The following is a 17476-nucleotide window of genomic DNA, read 5'->3' on the forward strand; positions in this document are numbered from 1 at the left end:
AATGGCCCAAATATAGGCTTAACGATCTTTGATTTTCTGTTCAGAACATAGAATTCCCAGCTGTGTAGCGTTCAGCTCATTTCCTCCGAATCACGTGTGGTGTGTTTTCTGCAGAATGCCCTCACAACTGTGTCAGGCGTGGTTCTTAATTATTTCCTGGTTTTTTTTCTCCCTGAGGCACCATTGGTTGTGTTTGAATGAGAATGGGACTTCAAAATAATTCTCTTACACGGAATATACAGGCATACAACCTAGAAACCCACACAAGCCATGCAATAGATCTACTGTAACTGAAATATTTGCACAGACACAGACGCAGCATTTCATCTCAGAAATACTATTACACGATCTGTCAAGCATCTCTGTTTCAAAATATATGCCCAGTGGCCAGAATTGTTACCCCTATAAGACATTATAAGACATATATAAAGACATTCATGAGATGAAACAAACTTTCAATCAACATGTGGCGATGGACTACCGTAAACTGGGATTGTCTAACACTGAAGAACTGCTGATCTCTGAAAACTCAACGGGACTTACAGCACATGTGGGATTACAGTCAAGCTGTGAAATGAGGGCTGGCATACACTTACAGCAGCTAGGAGCAGAAAAAGAGCCACAAAATAGGTGTGTATATAATCACCCAAACATACAGTGGTCCAGTGTGGTACTGAGTCCCATTTACTGCAAGGCATTAGCCAAAACAACACAACACACTGGCGCTTCACATTAATACCATGCTTACACAAATGTGCGACTAGTGGGGCCAGTCAGGGAAACAGTGAGGAGTGGAGCTTACAGTACAGCGCCAGGGAATTGTGGGTCCGACTCCCTGTCTATGGCCTTGCTGTTGTCCTGCAGCTGAAAAACACTTAACCCCAGTTTCTCCCAGAAAGCTTCAGCCATTTACAAATCAACGCAAGTCGGAGTCAATTCTGGGAGATGTAATTGCATGGGACAGCTGCAAATCGCACTGGGACGGGCAGTTTCAGGAGAGAAGGTCTATTGATTCCCAGGTTTTAACAACAGGCTCGGCGCAGTTCATTAGAACCGGGCAGCGTAGCCTCGCTTACCAAGAGCCTGCTTAGCCGGCCGCGTGCGTCTGGAGGGGACTGTCCACTTAGCGGAGAAGTGTACGCAGAGCGATGCCTGTGTCCCACTGGTCCCTTATGTAATGACAAAAGCCTGCTGTCCTCTGACTGAGCGAGCGAAACACGCGGGGCTTTCGATCGCTCTGCATGCACGCACGCGTCATCTCGGTTAAGAGCACGCGCGTCACCGGAGGTGTTGCCAGGCTGGACACGCAGCTGGCAGGCCAGGCCACCGGCAGCGCACTGACGAAGGTCTCAGAAATGACGGGGACCGGACGCGGTCAGCCAGTGTGTCCAAGGTCTCTCGGCATCAGAGCTCTACCTCTTTTAGCGTTGCTACCGCTCCCTCTCTTCACTCGTCTGTCCAGTTCAATCTGCGTGTCTGCGCCAGCCCCAGTGATAGCAGTGCATCATCATCAAGACGCAACCGGCAGCTGCTAGCCGTCAAAAGCCAATACTTTATGGAGACAGAGTGCGCGAGGAAGCACAGGGACAGGTCAGCAGATGCTAAAGGAGAAGAGAGACTCACTTGGATGTGTGATTCATGCTTGTCAACAGCCAGCCTCATTTCCTGTGTCCAACAAAGCGTTGCCATGCAGATCACAAGGTGCATGATGGATGGCTCTTCGGTCCTTGAAGTGCAGTCAATACAGTCAAATGTAAATGAAGTGAAGCGTTTCAGAGCATAGTTTCCAGCCATAGTTCCTATTTTAATGAGAAGTAAACTTTCTGTGGCACAAAGTACAATGGCAAAACCCTTGCACTATCCACGCTGTGATCACCTTATAAGGCAGTGGCATAATAGAATTTTAGTATCTAGAGAGAGCTGCCAATTAACCTGTGAATTATACTGTATTTAAAATTATATTTAAGTATTAAAATAATAAATAATTTTACTACTCTAACATATAGCAAGCCATGTATTCATTTATTTTGGGTGAAAGTAAACTTGCTTACCAATAGCCTATGTAGGCTAGTTCTTGCCAGTTGCTAAGGCATAAACATAAACGTAGAAGGAGCAGCAGCTTCAGTACAGTATGTAGCCTATGTAACGGTTGTGTCTGCAGCTCTGGCTCCACTCGCCCTCACTTTCAGACTCGCTTTCTTTTAATTATTAGGCGTAACAGTTTTACAGAATGTTGTGACAGGTACACCCGTTGCAGCCGTTGAACAAACCGTTTCAGTTTATTTTTTTCGCTTTTGAGCGCCCGCCTTGCGTGTACGTCAACGCGTAGTCTAACGCCGGGCACCCACCGCACGCGTCGCGTAAGCGTCGCGTAACTGATGAATTGGCAGATAGTCCATTTTCGGGGTTGAATGGGAATATATGGGCCTAGGTTACAGCTTAATTAATACATTGGGATAATAAGAAGCTGATATAAAAGGCTTTCATACTCCATCAGGCTAGTCTATCAAGGGATTACGTATTATGGCTACTATTATTTTTATGTATGTCAATTTTCTTTTATTACGTTTATATGTTTCCGCATGGGAGGTCCATGAAAAATTTAATTTTGGTGTTTGAAAAACCCAACCATTCAAAGTACCATACTTTTCGCTATGGATGTGGGGCTTATATAATTATAATTGTTAGGTGGACGCTGCTATTAACAAATGTGTCCACATGAAAAAAAAAAAAAATTTTGTTTCGTTTTTTAAAGCTGCAGTTTGTGATTTGACCACTAGATAGAGCCATGGATTCTTGGAAAAGGTAGAGAAGGGTGAAGTCCTTAACTCTTACCCAAAAAGGCCAGTGAGATATAGAGTTAAATTTAAAAGTACTGGGCCAGTGACACTATTTATTCATTTATGTATTTTTATTTCTTATTTTTTGGCTCTGTACTCCAACACATTGGCTTCGTAATAAAACAATGAATAAAAGGTTAATGATGAAGTGACTGCTTACAACAGCAACAGAATGAATTCTGAAGCATACAGAAACATGTTTTCTGCTCAGATCCAGCCAAATGCTTCAAAACTTCAAAACTCATTGGTCAGCATTTTCAGCAGGACAATGACCCGGACATATTGCTAAGCAACCATGGAGTTTTCCAGGGCCAAAAAGTAGAGTGTTCTTGACTGGCAAAGTCAATCACCAGACAAAACATAGGGGCGACATAGCTCAGGAGGTAAGACCGATTGTCTGGCAGTCGGAGGGTTGCTGGTTCAAACCTCGCCCTGGGCATGTCGAAGTGTCCTTGAGCAAGACACCTAACCCCTAACCCCTAACTGCTCTGGCGAATGAGAGGCATCAATTGTAAAGCGCTTTGGATAAAAGCGCTATATAAATGCAGTCCATTTACCATTTACAAAACACCCCAGAAACAAACAGGAAATGAAGATGGCTGCAGTACAGGACTAGCAGAGCATCACCAGGCAAGGTACTCAGCCTCTGGTGATTTCAATGGGTCGCAGACTCCAGTCATCAAATGCAAACATGGTATTAAATATTGTGACTATTTCAGATTATGTTAATTTGTCTATTTACTTTTGCTCCCTTAAAGTTAGAGAATGAATTAGGGGCTTGAACCTACCTGAAGGAGGTAGGGGGTTCAAAATCTTCACATAAACTAATTAATTCTAGTAGTAAATTTATTTTAGATTCACATTTTTGATGGAATATTTGTTCATGCATGTATTAATTGTGCATGAAATTGGATGTAAAAAAGCAAAATGTTCAATTCTGATACCCAATTTAATGAGTGCTGTGGCATGTTGTTATACAAACAAGACATTTTTTTTCAGATTTTACTCCTTACAGCCTTTTCCCCATACCGTATCAATTTTTTTCACATTATTGTATGCGGTACTAGAGCCAGTTTCGCCACCCCTCGAGCCCTACACTGTAGAAGTGAAATCACGTTGCCATGTAACAAGAACTCCAGAAATAGCACAAGTATCAGCCGGTGGTTGTGAAACCACGGCACACCAGGTGTCTATTGTGCAAACTTCTCATGGCCTCAGCAGTGAGAGATAGCAGAGAACAGAACAGAGCTTCAGTCCTCAAAGGACAAACCATTTGAGCAAGCAGTGGTCTATGCACAGCCATGAAAAGGAAAACCGTTATATCTCCTGCACCGCATTCATTTGGCGAACAGAAATGTCACATTTTAGACCAAGAATTCAGAGAATAAACTGATAGCAGGAATACTGTGCACAAAAACACAGGAACATTTAGTACTTTTGTGGTATAATATTGAAAGCAAAATTCTTGGACGGTTGGAAGACCATGGTTTTTTAAATTAAACATTGAAAAAAGTGTAAACATTCATGTCTCAGCGAAAATACATTTTTCATCATTTAACTCATCAAGGAGGAGAATATCAATTGAAGAGATGTTATTTTGCTAAGTAATAGAAAAAGTGCATGATCTAGCTTTGTCCACTAGATGGCATTTATGCACAGCCTAAACATTGACAAATAACCTCTCTTTCAGCTCCCCCAAGTTGATGCTGACTGCGTATTTCAGATTCACCGAGACAAATGAGCACAAAAACAAAACTACTTGCTCTGTTTGAGGTTGTAAGGCCTGTGTTTGTACAACTATTGCTCAGCTGCATGGCTGTCACGCTGTTTGGAACAGGAAGACGAGGAGGCGTGTGGAATTTGTTTGCGTGTTTAAATAGCAGTAAACAGAACCCGGTGAGTCAGCAGTGGGAAAAGACTGCACAGAGCTCCCATCTTCACTGTAACATTACCCTCGGGTGTTTACAAGCAGATTCTATCTCTCTACCCCGCACATGCACAACACTCTCTCACACAGTTCCTCATCCTCTCATGCAAAATGTTTTCGTCGCACACAAGCAAGCATGCGCGCACATTCCTACGCACATGCTCACACACACAAACACGCTCAGGTACAGGGGAGCTCTCATAAACGTTAATTGCCAGGAGGCTCCGGCAGCTCGTTATGAGAAGCGTACTGGAACTGGGATGAACTCGCGGCAGGTCAAGTGCAGCTATTTTGAGACTAATTGCCGCAATCTGCCTGGAAAACATGAGTTTATCAAGCGAACTGCCACAGAGATAAGCTTCCAAAAAAGATCGGAGTCTATTTTGGTCTCTGTTTAGAGTTATTTTTTGAACTCTTTTTCCCCCCAGTCCAAATCCTGTCCTCCCTTCCTTTATATAGCACAGGCATTGCAGTTGTCGAGAAGAAAAATGCCTTTATCAGCACATGATGTGGTCTGGCAGACTACACACTGCATTGTCCTGAGCAGATCCTGCTCCCACATATGCTCTGTGTTGTAGTTTGGCAGGATAATCTCTGGACTGTTTAATCTGATTGGGAATAGCTGCAGAATGCCTGTGTGGGATGCTTGTTTCTGCGATATAATCCCTCAAATCTGACTATGTCATCATGAAAATTAAGAAGCTCTGTGGTCCGAATTCTTTGTATTTTTATTTGTTTAACCTTTATCTAACCAGGCAGGTTGCTTAAGAACAAATTCTTATTTACATGGAAGGCCTGACAAAATGACTGATATGTTCTCACATTCGTTCTGACTTGTAACCAAACCAAAATATCATCACCATACAACCGAAAGTGATAACATACGGATTAGGATTTGACCTCTAACGGGCAATCGCGGGGATTTCCTAACATCACACGAGACACCGAGCGGGGTTTTCCCGCTGCGGTGCGATGGGCCTCGGAGGGCATTTTCAAATGGAGGAGACGAACCCCGTCGTCCCCCGAGCTTCACACAAAAGACAGGCGAAGACGGGGACACAGGACCGAGGGAGAGGGTGGCGAAGAGCGCACCAAAACGTCACGCAACGGTCGCGCGCGTCACCTGTCGCCGAGCGTGGCTTGGCCTCGGCTAGCTGACAGCAGAGCAGCTTAAAGGCTTTGGGTGCCAGCGTGCCGCGCTAAGCCCGCGTGCCTCGCCGGTGATCTCGCCCCTGTGCTCTGACATGACCCCGCTGCCTTAAGCCGAACCGGATCCAAACCGGTTCTGTGATGGACGGGAACAAAGAGGCGATAAACGCTCACAGATTCAGCGAGGTCCGGTCAGTGGGTTTCTCAGAAGCGCAGTACACCACCTTAGATCTCCCTGAGTCCATGTTCCATGACAGAATATTTATTTGGAATAAGCAGTTCAGACCATATGTTTGCTCATTTTTAGTTCCACAAGTGCATGTTTTTTAGCGATTCAAACACACAGCTGTCCTGAGGTTTGGCTCGGTTATCTGCCTGAGGTGAGAATCCATACCCTCAACTTTGCTTGTTTTTGTTTTTTTTTTCTTCTTCTTATCGTGTTTAGTTCAAAAGGGCATGTTTGCTTCCTTGTCATTCACGCTCTTGGATTACTGTCAGCTTCATCCCTTGCTTCCATCGAATGCAGGTCCACAAACGTGCATGTGTTTATTTTCATACTCGTCTTTCCGCATGTGAAATGGAAATCAGATTAGGCAGGGCTTAAGCAAGCCGATATAGGGCACAAGGGAAAGTTAATGTGTCCCTGTGTAGTCGCTCCATCACTACAACCACTGTCAAAACCTCTGTGTAGAGGCAACCATGATATATATCTACAGTATATATATATATATATATATATATATATATAATTTTTTTTACTATTCTTTTGTTCACACTTGGTCTCCTCATCTTCAGGAAACTGCATGGTGAAAATATGCATCACCTGTTCATGATTAGGATAGTATCCTGGAGCAGAAAATTTAGTCAATCAAAGCCCAGGGATTAGCATACACTACAGTAACACTGTTCCGGAGGGCACAGACAGGTAGTCATACTCTTACCGTGAGGCTGCAGCAGCCTGCCAGAAAATCCGCTCGATTCCGCAGAACAGGCTGAGTCAGAGGGTAGAGCCGGACCCGGAAGTGCGCTGTCTCCTGCCAGAAAGAAAGTTTGACGCTAACAGAGAAGGAGTTGCGTGAGCAGCGTGATTCTAACAGAGGGGAATGCATTTGATGGACCGCGGAGGAGTCGAGAGATCAGTCACTCTCCCCTCTCCCTTCCATTTCCAGTGCGTAAACATCACATCATCACATTAATTATTCCATGAAACGTTGCGCAGAACTCAGACCCTGAGATTGTTTCTGTGGAGTAAGTATCTCATGTGTGGCTACAGAAGCTGGAAAGTGGCGCTGCGATGTATTTTTATGTTCATGCACATCATTTTCTGTGCTTTTTTCTGGATATTTTTTCATGATTATAAAATTCTATCTTTGAATTATTACATTTGGTTTATTTTCTGGTATATATATATATATATATATACACAACATGTCCACCATTTTATTTTAGTTTTTCATGTTGGTATTCCTTCTCTTCCATGTTCTCATTTTTCCACTGCATGGATTGGTCAGAGTGCCACAGGAGTTGTTTGGAAGACATTGCATGATAAGGCACTTTACAGTTCGGGTGCGATGCCACTAATGTGTATGTGTCCGGCTGGATTTATGTCTAATCACTAGAGAGATCTGACCATGACCTTATGTTGCAGAAACAGCAAACATTTCTCTGAGCTGCAGATATTCCCTTGCAGATGAAGGTGTTCTCCACTAGTCACCTAGTACACAGACACACACAAAAAAGCCTACCATTGGGGATTTGTTAGGGCTTTTTCACCAAGTCACCAACATTCACTGATGCCTAATAAGGCCTCTTGTGTCTGCCTAAAAAAAAAGAGCAGTCTCCCGATACCTGTGGATATGGAAGACAGCAACAAACTACACAGAATGCGTAAAGCATATGCTGTATTGTTAGCAAAAGAAGGCGTTGCACAGTGATTTACTGCTTCTGTTGGAGAAACAAAGGCGCACTGCAGGCATGTGCATCGATTGAAGCGGACGAACGAGAAAGACTAACCAAACATCTACGCTTGCGTACGGCGCGTTGGCATGCGGCCTGACGTCGGCGGGGCCCGATATGAATCAAACCGCTGAGCAATAGAGGCCTATCTGCGGAAGTCCTTTATCAACTTCCTTTCTGCGCTGACGCAGGAGGTGTAAATCTGCCGAAGGAAATTAGCTGCTGAGCGAGGAGCGGTTTCTGAGCAACAATAAACCCCTGTGCTCTGTGACACCACTTACGGGCAGGTCCTTGGGACTGGAATGATGTGGAATCGAGGCGTGGAATGCGAGGCGTGAGCGATTGTTGTACGGAATGAATGTTAGGGTTTTTTTTAATCGGTTAAAAACACATTCCAATACAACCTGTAAATCCATACCATCCCCACTGTTGCTAAACATCTCTGCTGCTACGCAACTCTCCAACTTTTCTTAAGTTTATTTTCTGTTGCATCGCCTGCCAATTTATACCGAACTGGGCCAATTCAGCTCTCACAGCCTTGACGTGAGGCTGGCATTACATGATTCTGGTATGGAAACATCATGTATAAAATCATGGCTATCGTACATAAATCACTGCACCAGGCTCTACGGTAAAGGTACAACGGTAACCAGAGAAACACACCCCATCGCATGTGCCTTTATGTGGACTTTTCATTGTCCTGCAAAAACAAAAATAATGTCATGCCCATTATCAAAATATTAATAAAGTTTCATTTAAAAAAATAAGTTACCTATCTTTTACCAGAAATTAGCATCAAAGGACAACAGAGCAGCGTTAGCAGTGCAAAGTCATGATACAACACACAACTAGGGAAAGTCAATATGTGCAGGTCTTTCCCCGGGCATTTCTGGAAAGTTATCTCAATACTTTTAATGGTAATGTGTCAGAAGGTCTAGCAGCAATTAAGGTAAGGTGTCCTTATGTCCCGCGGGAAAGACGTGGCACTCGTCCAACCACAGTCCAGAGTCCAGGTTTTACCTCAAGACAAGCCGTACCTAATGCTCTCCCCCAGCTTACCTGTACGGAGAGAGGGAATCTCTACCTGCATTGCCAGCCCTACGGGCCTTTAATGAGGGAGCTACTGAAAGGGTCTGTCTATTTTCACTGTGCACAACAGTGGGTCTTTCAACTCCTCAGCCCCGGAAACCTCAAGTGAACCTTGAAATGCCCTAATATGGTATGAAGAAACCATTAGCTCATTCCTTCGATCCTCATACTGTCCAAGGGTCATGCTTGGTTGTCACCAGTGTGTAAGAATGTTGCATTATCCTCGCATGTATTTCATAAACTACTTAGCTCTGCCCATCACTGTCCAGTATACAAAACACCATTACCGCCAATAACATCTGCAGGGAGCAAATCATGACAGAAAACAGAGCTGTGGAAGCAGATTCTGTTGTCGAGCGGTATCCCTGACGTTTGTGGAAAAGACTGTCTGGGCCTCACATAGTTGTGAGATGCGACCACTTCCTTTTTCATGGGCCGCGGGTGACGCAGAAGAGAGGGAAACAGCTGTATAGTGGCGGCAGGCGCCGCATATCTGTGTTATTGCAGCAGCAGCGTTTGCTGCACGGCCCCCTGGGATTGCAGTGGCACACATCATCCACCGCTAGCACTGGATGCCACATTCCTCTCAGAATTCCAGCTGAGAACAATAACACAGATCTGCACTGATGTGTAGCCCGGTGTGTGGGGTACTTGATTATCCCCCTGATTATCCATTCAATTTCAATTCTATTTTATTTGCATAGCGCTTTTTATGGAGAACTGTCACAAAAACACTTTGTAGACACAGAGTAGCAAGGCAAGAGACAGAGAAAAACCCCCAAATTCTTTTTAACACCCCATACAATCGATTCCTTAAAAGCAATCGCCCAGCTTGAGGTCTATTTGTTACACAACAAAATAAACCAATAAGACCAGAAGGGGACTCTACTGACAATGACTATTTATAGGCGCAACGCCTGCCATTGTCCCTGGTCGGCTGCACCTGTGGTCTGAGGAGGGAGGAAGAGAGCAGGACGATGGAGCACCGGAGAGAACAATGGCAGGCCCCGCGCCGCGGGGCCAGAGCGAGACAGTCAGTCTGCGCGGCGCAAACGGACGCCCAGCCCGGGGGAACCCCAGCGCCACACAGGAAGAGGATTCTCTGGGCCGCGCCACACAGGACAGACGGCCAGAACAATGGAGGGCCCCTCCGCTCTGGCAGTCCTGAACTTGACACCGCCGCTGGGGACCAAACACACGCAGCCGAGAAAGAACAACCGAAAGAACAGCCAGTCCAGGGGGCCGTTGGGGGGGGGATGGGGTGATGGGGGGATGGGGGGCTGGGGCGGCAGTGGGGGGTCAGGCCGCGAGGACAGGTCACCGTGGCATCGCTCCAGAAGCGCTGACAGGCTATCGCCATTCAGTCCAGAGAAACAGGAAGTGGACGATACTTTAGCTGTCAGAGTCCGGGCGGCAATGCGGGCCGCTGCGTCTGCGTCTGTCCGCAGACACAGCCGACTGTCGCCGCTAGCTCTTCAACGCCCTGTCTGCTAGCTTGCATTTCGAGGGAAAGCCTGTTCCTTTGCGTCATCCCCGCATGCTTTTTTCCCACATCGCTGTCATTAAGGCCATTCCGATCGGATTTTATTACAGCTGTAACATCCCGGAATGTTTGCCTTTTGGAAGGGAGGCGAGCGCCGACGTGTCACTGCCCTTTCCCTGTCCGGGTCGCCCGAGGTGCGGGCGTCAGATCAAAACAAGAGGGCCCTGACGCAACGCGCGAACGCGTTAGCGAAAGGCTAGCGCGAATGATTTACGCCAACAGCGCCATCCGCACAATACGCACATTCATCCAAGAACAACAGACAGAGGCCCTCTGAAGAGGCCTGAATATATTTCCGCTGGAAGTGGCATATGCCAGTGATTAACAGCAAAACAATGTACTTTATGTCAGGAATTCATCTCTGGGGGGGTTCAATAACCTCCATTTTTGCTTTTTTAATTTTTGTTTTGCTTCAAATGAAAGAAGTATGGCTCGCAATGGCGGTGTCCCTGACTTACTGTCCCTGTGTCCCTGACTGCCCGACCAGCCAGCTGAGAGAAAGCTGGCTGCAGTGACATTACTTCACAACAGGAGGACATATTGGGGGGACAGGAAGCAGAGCAGTCGCAGCCACGTTGAACGGAATGTTCAGCTCTCGATTTTATTTCCCTTTCAAGAATCTCTGTTGAGAGTTTAGAGGGGTTGCCAGATTTTCTGGAATGCTGTGTGTTCGGCCCGCAAGAAAAGCGTGACTGAAGTCGCCTTCTTGTCTTGTCCTAGTCCTTCCTGTCGGAGGCCCTCGTTCCTGTTCGCCCTGACCTCTCTGTGAGGAGGCCAGGCGCTGGCGGCCGGCTGCTCTTGACACCGCCATAAAGGAGCGCTGCCGCGGAAACGGGGCGTCAGCAATCGAGCGCCGCCTCAAAACCGAGCCCTTCAAACGCAGCGCGCTCGCGGAAGGCCGAAAGCCTGAATCAGCACAGCAGGAGAGAGCCGTCGAGCTTTCGTGCGCTAACATGTTGGACAAGACACAAAGGCAGCATATGCGACAACACACTGGGGAGTCATTTGCATGCTGTATCTGATCATTGGATTGATTAACCAAGTTAAATCATTTCTTATTTATTTGTGCTAATAATTCTTCTGTATTTTGCACATAAGACATTAATAAATCAATAATTTATTTGATGCACACATTATTTTTTGCATATTAACAATGTGTTTTTTATACATATTCCATTGCATAACCGAGTGGTAAATCTGTTTCCAACTTGTAAGTAATGTCCTAGAGTTCTATCAGAGAAGATTATGTGACTTTTTTAATTTCTTCTTGAATAGATGACAAATACATCAGTCAACATGAAAGATTATAAAGGACAGTGAGTTTCACTCCGTTCCCAAAAGAACAATCATTTACTTCTGTGAAGTAAATATGACATCCAACAAGCAGACAGATAATGATTTCTGGGAACTGTTCGTGCAGCAGTGTGGACACATTTTTAGAATATTGTTATTCCACAGTGCATCTGTTGGGTTTACAGTAAGCTACTTTGAGAAGAATAAAACAGCTCCATGATTTGTAACTATTATGGTTCATGCATTTTCAGGAAAGAAACACTCTACTCCCTGGAGTGTTTGCTTAAATTAGAGAAGGCCTTTATTCAGTTGACTGTAAATCCATTGCTGGTGTTTTGGAAAAAATAAGATATTTGCCAGTGGGGGGGGGGGGGGGGGGGGGGGGGGTGGGACCCATCATGAGGCCCCACCAGTGGTTTAGCAGGTTAGATAATCAAAAAAGCTGACATTGTATTCAACATTCATTTTCAATTCCTCTTTTGGCCTCTTCTGAAAACCAGTTCGTACTGGAACAAGTATCTCTTCCTGTCGCTATGGCGATATCCCTAACACAGAGAATGGCGACTCTGCTGCCACACTGTCTGCTGACTTCAAAGCAGCCAACACTATCCACTGTGAAGGACAGGAAGAGGGTGGGAGAGGACAGGCCCGGGCTGAGCATATCAGACAACGGAGAAGACAGCCAACACAATTGAATCCAAAAATATTTTCGCTCGCTGTTCCTAAACAATGAGATGGTTATATAGGCACAGAAGTTAATAAATATTCTGCCCAGTGAATAGAACAGAAAGGAATAAAGCACAAAGGATCAATAAAGTTATTTTCTATGTCCTATGAAGTGAAATTTTCCTCTTTAATATTGTTTAAAAGCAGATTTTATATAACGCTTTTTGAGACTGTAATTTCATTCCAAATCACCAATCTCTTTTTTGTGGTTATAAAACTACAGTGGGAAGAGAGGGTGTTTGAGCTCACAAGCCTGATTAGCAGTCTGTGTGGCTGTTTGTGATGTGGCCTGTGGGGTTGCGTGTATGTGTGTGTGTGTGTGTGTGTGTGTGTGTGTGTGTAGTGTGTGCGTTTATGTTTTCATTTGGGTATTATGTGAGGTGTAATGGTTTTCTTGAGCGCAATGGCCTTTGTTCTCACCAGGGAGATACACACCTGAGAATTCCCCTGCTGCAGGATTGGGGCGGGGTTTCCTTTGTCTGGAGCACACACTGGGGGCAGGTACACAGTAGGAATCAGGTGGCATGTCTCAGGCTGACATCACCTAGAACTGGTTTGAGCTGGTAGCAGCCTATCAAAGCAACGTGATAAGACACTGACTGGTCTTTCACCTTGTGCGCTAATCGTACACATGGCAGCAGGCGGATGGAATGCCGATGGAACTCTTTCAACGTCCTAACAGCTGAGTCCAATAAAATGTTATTGTGAGTGGTTATAAATGGAGTGAAGACTTGTTTTTATATAGAGCACTAAGTCATTACAGGCAATGGAGACAAAGGGCATCCTTAACAGTATTCTGGACGAATACAGATAGTACATTGCTTCTTTAGACCTTCATTATTTTTAAACAAAGCTAGGATTTATCCCTTTAAAAAGCTTTAAAATATATATATTTTAACATTACTCAATTATATACACCCTAAGTCTCCTTGGTAGAATTATCTGCGTGTGGGGGTGGGGTGTCGTACACCTTCCTCAAACAAAGCTGAGCTGCCAGTTTCATCCTCCAAACCGGTTTGCACCGGCTGGATAAGCGGCAGAGCAGGGAAACACGATGAAGGTGAATGACCGCGAGCTGTCTGAAAGACAATATCCCCCTCGCATGCCCTTATTTCTAATTGGAATAAAGAAAAAAAAGCTCCCTTGACCATAAATCTATTATTCCATGTGTGATGGACCTAATCCTAAAACATATTAAATAATCCTATTAGATGTGCTCCCTCATCATTAATTTATGTGAATGTCATTGGGAATTTTACACAGCTGAGACTGTGAAGGTGTCTGGTCTAATATTTTGTTGTGAACTATTATCTACTGAAGCAATATGCAAACACTGGCAAATGAAGAGGTTGTGGTGGGCACATGCATTTCTATTAGTGAGTCTCATATATTTCACCTGAACACATAAATGCATGTTTTTTTAAGCATAATACTAATTCTATTAATTTACTACACATGTTGTAGGCCTATTTTTTTAAACTGGCTTTCCTTTGTCTTTTGTACGTGGCTTGTGTTTGGCACCAATTAAGTAATGAATGGCCTAAATTATCTTTTTTGCATTATGAAACTGATTTAAACACATATAGTGTTATGAGCAAGGAAACACTTTTTACACCTGCAATAAAAAAACATCTTATTTTGGGAGACATTTAAGTGAATGGAATTTCTGGTAATTGTAGAGGAATCATAGGCCTATAGATTATATATTCACATGAAAGGTGAATCACCTTTAAATTTCAGATTTTCATTCTCGTTAATGGATTTACGTTGTTACACAGCGTAGCCTATATCAAATGGAAACAGAAACAGCTCTTGCTGCATGTGTTTTAGGAAAGTAACGGATTTATTTTTAAAACTGTCGTCTTCTGATGTGAAAAAACAATACTCTAATTTGCATATAGTTTACTTGACTTTTGTATCCTTGGAACTTGTCCATGTTGATTTTATCACACCCATTTCAATTTCAGAGCAGAAACACCAAAATTAAAAGACAAAAAGCATTTTTCAGTAAAATAATTTATTAATGAAATTGCAAACACATTAAATGCATGATATTTTTCTACCATAACATTTGCTGAAAAATAAATTAGTGGCCACTAATTAGTGTTAAAGCAGGTATCACAATTTTAAACTGGTACAGAGACAAGGCATCAAACGTTTTCAAAGTATGACATTAGGCATTTTTCAGGCAATTTCTTCGGCACCAGTCTCAGTATATTTTGTGCACCGGCAAAGCTTGATGCACCTATGAGGTGCAAATTGAAGTCAACGCATTCAAACAAATGCATACAGTCAAGGAGAAGCCGCGAGGCTGGCTAGTTCGTGCATGTCTCCTGGGGCAGTGTTTTCGGGAACATAACCCGTATTGAAAGCTCAGCGTTCATTCCATCTGTTCTCTCCCTCCGAGCAGGCTATCCGGGATCCGCACCGGACCGGCTTGTCCTCTTGCCCAGTAGCACCGTAAGCAAACAGCTCTGTAACAGTTCGTAGCGATCATTCGCCACTGTTCAAACAATCTCCAGGCATTGTCTTGATCCTTCGTGGAAGCCGCATCCTCAGCGGCCGATGTCGACTCACTCGCTTTTGGTCGCAAAACGTAACCTCAGCTCAGGCAGAGCCATGTAGGTTATCAGAGTCGATGCAGTTTCAGAAGCTGTCTCACCATGCCCGCAATCTGCAAGAACTTGTCCTTCTTCCTCTGCTTTAGAGCCATCAGAGCCTTGGACGTTTCCTCGGGATCATGAGCAAAAGAGTAGATGCTCCTCACTCTCTCCTCCGCCTTCATGTCACCGGTTTTCTGAAAAAGCTTCATCAGTGCGTCCTGGTTGATGTTCTCGAAGATGTTAGCCACGGCTTTTTTGCGGTGTGCCGTGTCAAACTTGTTCCCGTGGACGGAGGGGCTGACGCGGTGGGAGTCTGAAGATACGTAAGAAGACATCTTATTCGCTTTTCTTTTCTTTTCTTTGCCGACAAAGGCTAAAGGCAGTGAAACCCACTGACTGCTTAGGCAAGGCTGAGTCAGGTCTCTGTTTGTCATAGACAGAAAGTGAAGTGTAGTGGCTCTGCCTGCGCTATATAAAGGGTTGCCAGCAACGCTCTGACTGTCGAGACCGGTTTACAGAAATGACATCACTAGCAACACTCCCACAGGGAACGCCTATCTCTGAGCATAGCAAACTGTCGATGGGAAGTTTTAAACGCCGATAATAATGCACGAGAATCCCGGCGTTTGATGAAAGCAAATTTACTTGAGGTATTTACTAGGCATTTTAAACGGCTTTGAACGTATTGGCAAAAAGAATTGCCTTGTCAAGAGTGTGCGTGTGTGTGTTGAAGGGAGGGGGTTCTTCTAACGATACTTCGGTTTGCCATATAACATCAATATAATAACCGTAAAACGTAAAATAAAACTTTATAATAATACCATTAAACAAAAGACATGTGTGTTTTTTTACAGGCCAGCCAATATCTGTAAAATTATTAAACTGCCCAAAGTGCAAAAGAGAAATAATAGCCTATTATGTTAGTCCTCTCAAAACCTCCCACATAACATATTCAAAATATAATGGGGGAAACAAAGTCAATTGCACCTAAGGCTATTCATGCCCATATGTTTAAGTTTTAGCCTAATCATGCACATGCTGCGAAAAACATAATCAGGCCAAACAGACCAGTACAATGACTGGTCAGGGAGAATTAATTGCATTACACAATAAAGATCTCTAACATACTGTTATGGAAACATACTTTAGCCTGTAAATAGTCTCAATTTTAACTTTAATGGGTGATGTTTCCTCTGCTTTGTAATTAAGGTATACATGATAGTGGAGTTACATTCTGTTGGTATTATGTCTAATTGGTACTTTACATTTCAGAATTTTTAAAAGAATGTTCATTAAATAAAGACCTATAAATTAAACTTAGAAGCACTTTACTGGATAACATTGGCACAACTCCTGAGTAATATTTATGATAATGCCACAATTTGCTTTTGTTGGTGATTCTAGTGGTATCTTACACTACCATATCAATGTAACACAATCAGGCTTTTAATTTATTATATAACAAAATAGTTCCAACTGTCAAACACACAAAAAAGTTCAGTTCAAAAAGAAGTTTTTTGTTTGTTTTTTATTCATCTTTGGTCATAGTGACCGTTTGCGCATTTGAGACAAAGCAGACTGTCGGTTCGCTATGACGGTTGATTTGTGTTTTAGGGAGGCTGCAGAGAGTGGCCTTGGAGCTCCTCCTGTGTAGACCTGGAGGAGAGTTTGTCTCCTGGCTTGCAGGGGGAGAGCTATGACCTGTATCCCCTCTCTGATGCTGTGCGTTGATAAGGGAGAAAGGCGTTCCCGCTGGCTCCAGTTTTGAAATGCAATACAAACAAAACACCCAGCGACCGCAGCACGCATATCCTGTGAACGCACGCCAGACGCAGCTGTTTTCTCGATCTTGACACATTTATATTCTTCACAACCTAGATTTATGTGTTAGACTTTAGACAAAGATTGATATGTTATATCAGGGCTCTGTATACATATGACAATATGTACCCATGTTAAAGTCACCTCATCTGTAAGTCACCTCAGCTAAAAGCTTCCACTGAATTCCTAGTTAGTAAATGTGTTCCATTATCCCATTGTCACTGATTTGCACAACTAGTAGAATGGAAGTATATTTCCGAACAATGTGAATGCAGTTAGCACTCATTGGAATGAGCTTATTTGAACAAATTAGTCAGAAATGTATCAATGTTCAAGGTGGTATGTGCCATCAAAGTAGCATTGACTCCAGTGTTGTGGAGGGGCTGAAGAATGTCTTCTAAGCTTTTACGTAAAAAAATGCAATGGCAAGCACCAGTTCCCAGTGCAAGAAATATGGTTTAATTGAAACAGATGAAGTGATTCAAGAATGAATTTGCTGTTCTGCTGTTGTATGCATAACTTAGCAATT

General features: G+C 43.9%; 1 protein-coding gene and 1 long non-coding RNA gene across 4 annotated transcripts in view; both read right to left on the minus strand.

Annotated features, from left to right (window-relative positions):
- Positions 1-17476, minus strand: part of LOC118206883 — a 70143-nt gene that overhangs the window by 49227 nt on the left and 3440 nt on the right. For all 3 annotated transcript variants that reach the window (XR_004761267.1, XR_004761265.1, XR_004761266.1), the window contains exon 3: positions 6858-6950. This is a non-coding gene — a long non-coding RNA (uncharacterized LOC118206883). The remainder of the gene's footprint in view (positions 1-6857; positions 6951-17476) is intronic.
- Positions 14522-15613, minus strand: tcima (transcriptional and immune response regulator a). The gene has a single exon (XM_035380027.1). The coding sequence runs from the start codon at positions 15558-15560 to the stop codon at positions 15153-15155; it is 408 nt and encodes a 135-aa protein (XP_035235918.1). The 5' UTR covers positions 15561-15613; the 3' UTR covers positions 14522-15152.

This window comes from Anguilla anguilla, chromosome 10 (assembly GCF_013347855.1).
Source record: "Anguilla anguilla isolate fAngAng1 chromosome 10, fAngAng1.pri, whole genome shotgun sequence".
Taxonomy (NCBI): domain Eukaryota; kingdom Metazoa; phylum Chordata; class Actinopteri; order Anguilliformes; family Anguillidae; genus Anguilla; species Anguilla anguilla.

Bases quoted from the DNA above. Each gene is read 5' to 3' on its own strand.
- tcima (XM_035380027.1), bottom strand. From the start codon at position 15,560: ATGACAAACAGAGACCTGACTCAGCCTTGCCTAAGCAGTCAGTGGGTT.